The 7,416-nt window shown below is 35.5% G+C and overlaps 1 protein-coding gene across 1 annotated transcript; it reads left to right on the plus strand.

The window, feature by feature from the left end:
- Positions 1 to 216: 216 nt before the first annotated feature.
- LOC110728054 (pentatricopeptide repeat-containing protein At3g02650, mitochondrial-like) lies at positions 217 to 7,416 on the plus strand. Its single transcript, XM_021907668.1, is given in 7 exon segments — positions 217 to 546; positions 548 to 2,620; positions 3,927 to 4,165; positions 4,267 to 4,326; positions 5,960 to 6,080; positions 6,586 to 6,709; positions 6,806 to 7,416. Coding segments are annotated over 2 exon segments (1,755 nt in total). The 5' UTR covers positions 217 to 381; the 3' UTR covers positions 2,138 to 2,620; positions 3,927 to 4,165; positions 4,267 to 4,326; positions 5,960 to 6,080; positions 6,586 to 6,709; positions 6,806 to 7,416.

The raw sequence follows: 7,416 nt of genomic DNA on the forward strand, positions 1-7,416 counted from the left end.
GACTATTTCATGATTCATGGTGAGCTAATGTTCGTATATTCGAAGAAAATTTATATATAAAGCAAATTAGAATCAAATACCTCAAGGTTGAATAGAAACCGAACCATCTTTTTAAAACAACTCATTTAACACTTCGTCACATTGAATTAGAGATAAAATATTTAGAGGTAAAAGCGTACATTTAACCCGACAATCATATTTACGCGTAAAATAAAATTTGGATTAGAGGCCTTAATGCCCTTACACTAACCAAAGTAAACGGCAATTCAATTACACAGCTAACACAGGACTACCTCCAAAAACCCTACTCCGACGGTTGAACTTCGTTGCATAGCAGAAATCGAGAGAAAGAGGAGAGAGAAAAGAGAGTAGAGAGAAGAGATGTGGAGATCCATAGCATCAAGATCTTCCTTCACCAGAAGCTTTGTGCGAAAATTGATTTCTTCTACCCAAACCCCACCATCTCAGGTAATCCATAAACCCTTGATTTCATCACATTTTACAGTTATCGAGAATCCCAGCAAGTTTTCATATCAGAATCACAGGTTTTTTTTCTCATTCTTCTTCAATAAGTGAAATTGAAACTGAGAATCATGATTCCACTTCTTCTGAGGAAGTTGAATTGGAAAATGGTGGGGTTTTTGATGATACCCATGATGTTAGTTCTTCTCAAGAACTTGGTTTGAACCCTAATTTTGATGAAATTAATGATGCCCAGATGAGTAGTATTGGGTTAACTGATCAGGAGTTAGAAGGGGATAGTGAGGAAATTACTGGGGTTGATTTTGAACAATTGAAAAATGTATTGTCTTTGCTTCTAAATGATGTAGATGGGTCATTAGAGTCTAGCCTTGATAGTATGGATTTGATGTTGAATGAGGAGTTTGTGGTGAGACTGCTCGTTTCACCGCTTATTCCTGGGGATCATTTGATTAGGTTTTACAAATGGGTTTCGAGTCGAAATGAATTTAAAGGTAATACTTTGTTGTTAAGTGAACTTGTCCGTGCTATTTGCAATGATTATGAACCCAAGAGGAAAGATGTTTATGCTTTGTGGGATTTGGTGAAGGAAATGGGTGAGAAAGAGAGTGGTGTTGTTAATGCTGAAATGCTTAATCAATTGATATCGGCATTTTCGAGATTGGGTAAGGGAAAGGCTGCATATGAGGCATTTGGGAAGTTTGAGGAATTTGGCTGCGTCCTGAATGTAGACAGTTATTATCTTACAATTGAGGCACTTTGCAAGAGGTCATTTTATGACTGGGCTACATTAGTTGTTCAGAAAATGCTTGATGCTGGAATGCTTCCAGAGAGTGAGAAGGTTGGTGAGATCATATCATTCTTATGCAAAGGATACAAGTCCAAGGAGGCCCATGTTGTCTATCTTGCTGCCAAGAGGGATAATAAGTATCCTCCTCAGAAGGCAGTTAATTTTTTGATAAGTTGTCTATCGAAGGTGGATGAAACTGTGGACTTAGCACAGGAGGCGCTGGTTGATTTTTCTGATGAAGTTCGTAAACATGCTATTAATCCGTTTTCATGGGTCATCCGCGGTTTGTGTAGGAAAAATGACATTGAGTGTGCTAAGAAGTTGTTTGCTGAGATGATGGAAAAAGGTCCGACTCCTGGGAATGCAATCTTTAATATTGTCATTAACTCTCTTTCCAAAGCTGGAGATATGGAAGATGCCAAGAGGTTACTGAAACTTATGGAGACTAGGGGACTGAAACCTGATGTCTATACTTATAGTGTCATAATTAGTGGTTACGCAAAGGGTGGTATGATGGAAGAAGCTCGCAAAGTCTTATCAATGGCGAAAAGGAAACACGCCAAGCTCTGCCCTGCTACTTTCCATTCACTAATTCGAGGATATTGCAACCTTGGAGAATTTGACAGGGCTGTGAAACTGCTGAGTGAGATGAAGGACTCCGGGGTCGAGCCTAATGTAGATGAGTACAATAAGCTTATCCAATCACTTTGTTTGAAGGCTTTAGATTGGAAATCAGCAGAGAAGCTTCTGGAAGAAATGAAAGAGAAAGGTTTGTATCTACCTGGTATTACGAGAGGTCTTGTAAGTGCAGTTAAAGAGTTGGAGCAAGAGGCAGTTGGATCTGAAGATGATCATGCCAAACCATAGATTGTTAGTGGACCATGATCAATGTTGTAACATGAAGTGGCTCAAGCCGTTTTTGTTCTTTTTCTTGTGGTAGTATTTCTTTTTGTTTTATTCTTTTCATTTTCATTTGGTTATCAAATTTTGGAGCTCTTAGGCATTAATCTGGATGGCATTGATTCCAGAACTGTTGATCAAATAGTACATCTTCTTTCATTTGGCTGGCTATGCCATTTCGTCTGTGGTAGCTGGATCTGTTAGGAAGTTAGTGCTTATATATATATGTGCGAAACTGTTGGTATGGAAACATCAACAGAAACTTTGCTCTTTTTTTTTTCCAGTGAGCAAAATAATCATGTCACTAACTCTTATGTATGATTTCCTTATCAATGGAAGCTAGGGTTGTGGCTTTTAACTATTTCTCTTTTGGCTAAGGGTGCATTGGTGGATATATTTTTGAGGGGTTTTCACCAGCCTTTGTTTGAGAGTTGGACAGTAGTAGTAGAGGTATGTAATATAAATTCTTTAATCATCCTGTTTCTTTTGCTTTTAAAAACCAAGCCTTTTATTATTTGGTCAAGCAGGTTTTCTGTAAGTTTTAGGGGTTTTTTCAACTCAATTCAATTCGTTTTAAAATTGGAGTTGTTCTAATTCAATTCAATTGTTTCAGATGGCTTTGATTCAATTTTGTAAAAAAAAAAAGAAGGATTTTATTTCTATGCGTTCTTAAGTTAGGGTTTTATTTATTTATTTGATTAAGATCGTTTAATGTCTAATTGACTTTACAATTTGGAGCAGTATTTTAAGTATCAATTTTTTGGGAATTGTAGCTTACTTATTTCCATTAAGACAGTAACCATTGGCCTTAAATAATACTATTTCGAACCGGAGTGAAAAGCTCATTGACTGAACTATCTTAATGATAATGAGGATTCATGACCTTGACATTTCCATGTTAATTGCTTCTACAGGAGTCAAGGCATGTTTAAGTATTTGATGTTATTACTTATTAGTGTATAATGGTTTCCGAGTATCATGGCCATGTATGAGAATATGCATTGATTTCTTTTGAAGGAAAGAACTGGTCAGATCAATGACAAATTATAGCTGCTATGACAACGAGCAATCAGAACATATTATGTATTTAGAATAATGGTAATTGAGATGACAAAAGGTTAATAGTGTAATAAACAAGTATGTGTCAAAAAAAAAAAGTGTGATAAACAAGTATGACCTAAATGTTGATTAGAGTGTCAACAAACTGGAAAGAAATCAGATATGTTAATCAAACTTGATGTAGCAACAAAGCTGGTTTAGACTTTGTGATGAAATAGTTTGATTTTCTTGATTTAAGTAGTTTTTTTATTAAAATATTGGTGTTGAGTTTTTTGATTATTTTTATCATTTACAAATTGTTTCTCAAATTTGATGATCGAATCTTTTTTTTATACTCCCTCCGTGTTTTAATAAATGTTACACTTTGACTAGCACATAGTTTTAGGCCATTTAATTAACTTAAATAAAATAAGAGGCAAGTGGGGTAGTTGAAGTATTAAAAAATTGTAAAAGAAAGATAGTGGGCTAATAGTTTATTGAAAAGTAATGAATGTGAGAGGAATGAAATAATAATAATAAAAAAAAAAGTAGTGTTGGGTTTGGGTGGGGATCATGAGAGGAGAGAGATTACATTTAAATATAGCTTTTTGCCAAAAAAAGAAGTGTAACACTTATTAAAATACGGCCACATTTAGTAAGTGTAACACTTATCAAACACGGAGGGAGCACATCTTATCATGTGTTGTCTTTTTTGTAGGGCTGGATATACGAGATCAAATTTCATCTGCATTGTGTATGTACTTTAAATGTTATATTTTTAATTATTTGCATAGATATCTTCTAATATACCACCAAGATGCCTTCTTTAGAATATTGCAGCATTCTTGGGGCTCTCCAATGAGTGAATTATGTTTACTTTCAGGAAGAACTTGAAAAGGAGGGGATATGGGACTTTGACGGTTAAGTTGTCCATACATTCGACAAGAGTTTTTATAGGTTAGATTTTATGATTAATTACCTCTTGCCTTCTTTATGCAATTCTTATCCATGCATTTTATATAATAGTTCCTAATATTATTATCAATTTCTTCTTTCAGGAGTAATTTGGCTCTTCTTGGACGGTTTTCCTAAACGAATGTCAAAAGGGGCATTTTGAGGTATACTATAGTTATAATCTTTTAAGTTCTAGCTTTCCCTACCCCGCTGGCCGTCAGGTGACTGTTGTACTTGATCAAACATTTTAAAATTTTTTGGGCATGCTCTGTTGCAAATTTGCAATTGCGCAAAACACAATAGTTTAAAATTTGGACAAAGCATCAAAAGACTTATGCTGATTTAAAAGAGACACCCTTATCATTTTAAAAGGTTTTTTTTGTCCTGTTTTAGCTGAAGCTATTATGTAGTTTCTGTTGTCTTCCATATACGTAGTATGTGTTTGGAGGTGGCACTGGGTGACTAAGAGCTATGTTCAATTGGCTTGGTAGTAAATTGCTTACTGGCAAGCTGAATTATTGGATGTTAATTCAAAGCTGTTATGGCATGTATTTTGATAAAGCAGAACCTGGAAAAAAAGTTGTCAATTTTGTTCTGCAACATTTTGACGATCCTAATTTCAGATATTGTCCACTTTCCTGGTGTTGCGTTTTCTAATTCAAGGCACTCAATCTTCTATTGGCTTATTGCTTCTAAGTACCATAGCTCTGACATTTGTTCAGTTATAAGGAGCTTAATTTGCATTATTCTTCTTCTCCCTCTTTAGTCATCCATTCTCTATAACCATATGCATTTCAGGACTACTGATGACCTGATCAAAGTGTGTACTCCAGTCCAAAGTAAATGATTAGTAGTTTATATTTAAAAGAATCATCACTCTTCCAAGTTCCAAGCATTAGAATGGTGTTGACTTACTATATCACGTAGATTAATTTGGAGGTGTAGTGAAGAGGATACTTTAGGGGAGGGATCTTCAAAGATATAAGCTTGTATGAACGATTTTGCTGCAGCAGTCAGCATTCAGCCAGCCAGCAGTAAATTTGTATGTTGCATACTTCACTCTTCAGATAGGTTGTTGATTCCTAATAAATTTGTTTTCTTTTTCTCATTTTTTGCATTATATAATATTTTATTTGAAGCTAGGAACTATAGTATGAGAAGTTGTCAATTGTCATGGCATGAAGCTTCATGGTCACTAGATCACATTAATTATCGGGGGTATTCCATGTGCATGGTCCTTTGGAAAAAGGCTTCTGGAAAGGCCTATCTCTTGGTAACATTGGAAAAATATTTGTCAAATTTTTATGCTGAATTTAGTGAGTGCATCATCCATCTAAGTTAGCATATGCCTGTAATATTGATGGTTGATTGATCGAGAGACGAGGATGGGAAAGACATGAAGTTGGGAACGGAAAAACAGGGGATCCCCCCCCCCCTCCTTATTCTCACCATTTGTTTGGTATCCTTCCACCTCCATTAGGGTGATGTGGACTTGTGGGCGTTGTGGCCACCTGTGAGCTTTTACCTTTCAAGAAGGGGATCTTTAAAATATATGAATTGGCCTTTCAGCCTGATATGCAGTGTCAACTCTCAAGAATTTCTTTGCATTGCCAATAAAGATCAAAAGGCATTCTTTTTTACTTGTTTAGCTTCTCCCTTCAGTTTAGTCCTCACAAAATCTACCCTTTTAACAGATTTGTAAGTAACATACATTTGGCTGTTATAAAAGACGACATTTCATTTATATTTTGAGCTATCAATTAGTAGGGATTCAAAATCCTCTCATTTTCCCTGCAGAAAATTAGTTGTTGACCTTTTTCTTGGAAGCGGGCCTAATGCAAAGCTTAAGAAAGGTGAATTTATGGAAGCTGCTAAAATCAGACTTCGAAAGGAGCCCAGTAATATTGAATTTCAGAAGGTCAGTGCTATTCTTTTTGTACAAATAATATTTCAGATCCTGCTTAACCAATTTGTGACAATAGTGATTTCTTATACAAGTATGATTTTACAGTCTGGTTTTATGAAGAGATATGCATTAATGTAGTAGGGAAGATTAAATGAACGGAGTTAGCATAAATATTAGGAAAATTGGCATAGGGAAAAAAAAAATCAATCTAAACTATAGAATGTGAATTTAAGATTAAGAACTCAGCATTGCCAACTTTCAACATACATTAGTACCTCGACTCATATACAAAATTGATATGAGCGTTGCTGACAGTGGAAGATTTCTAATAATATTTGAACTTTTTTTTATATATATATATATATAAATTAAATAAAATCCATAATGTGGCAAAGCCTTGCTTACTCTGTATGCCTTGTGCTTTTATACTTTGTATCTGAAATTCTGAATAGGAAGTTGGTTATGACACTGGCTTAAATTCATCTCTGTTAATTTTTTTTTCTTCTTATTGTGGTAGGTCACAACTGAATTATGTGTATCAAAGGGAGGGGCTTGGGTGCTAAAAAGTGGCGATGGAGTACCTAGATGACTGTCAACTTATTTTGAAGACGATGTAGTTGTAGAGGATGCAAGAATACCAGGTATATGATATTGTACTGTTATGATACTGATATAATTGTGTTTTTATTTGCAACCCGGTCTACATGTTCATCAAATTGAAATGCTGAGCCTTGCAGTTTTGTCGCTGCTGATATTGTCCAGCAGAAGACAACGAGTTATCAATTGGTGAAGAAAGCCATAGAGCTTGTTGAGTACTGCTAAAAAGATGGCTGTGCTTGATTGAGGATGGGAAGACATGCCATTGAGCGAGGAATTATAAGTGGAGTGCACTAACCATCTTTTTTTCGCGGGAGGCTGGGGGATCCTGCTAATTGCTAACTGAGAAGTACATGATGCAGCCGTAAATATTACGAATGACAGTTATTTCGAGGGTTTCTAGTTAGATAATGGTACCAATCTTTGCCAATAAATAGTTAGAGTGAGTATTGCCGTATTGTAATTTTTCTTATATCCTCGCCTACCCCCTCCCATACACCCTTTCTCTCCCCTCGGACGGTTGCATCAGCAATACCCATTCAAATTCTCCCTCTCCCACACTCTTCCATAATATTATGGGTCATAATGTTATAAAATAATTCCCAAGCTCGACTTGATCAAAGCTTGACTCAATTTCAATGATCTCATATCAAGCAATTCTTGTGATCCAACTTGAATTGCTAAAGAGGTGGTCAAAATTTGTATGTATAGTAGTATATTGATTGTTTTTTATAAACCAAAATTTTTTGAA

The sequence above is a fragment of the Chenopodium quinoa genome, unplaced genomic scaffold, assembly GCF_001683475.1.
Source record: "Chenopodium quinoa cultivar QQ74 unplaced genomic scaffold, ASM168347v1, whole genome shotgun sequence".
Taxonomy (NCBI): Eukaryota; Viridiplantae; Streptophyta; class Magnoliopsida; order Caryophyllales; family Amaranthaceae; genus Chenopodium; species Chenopodium quinoa.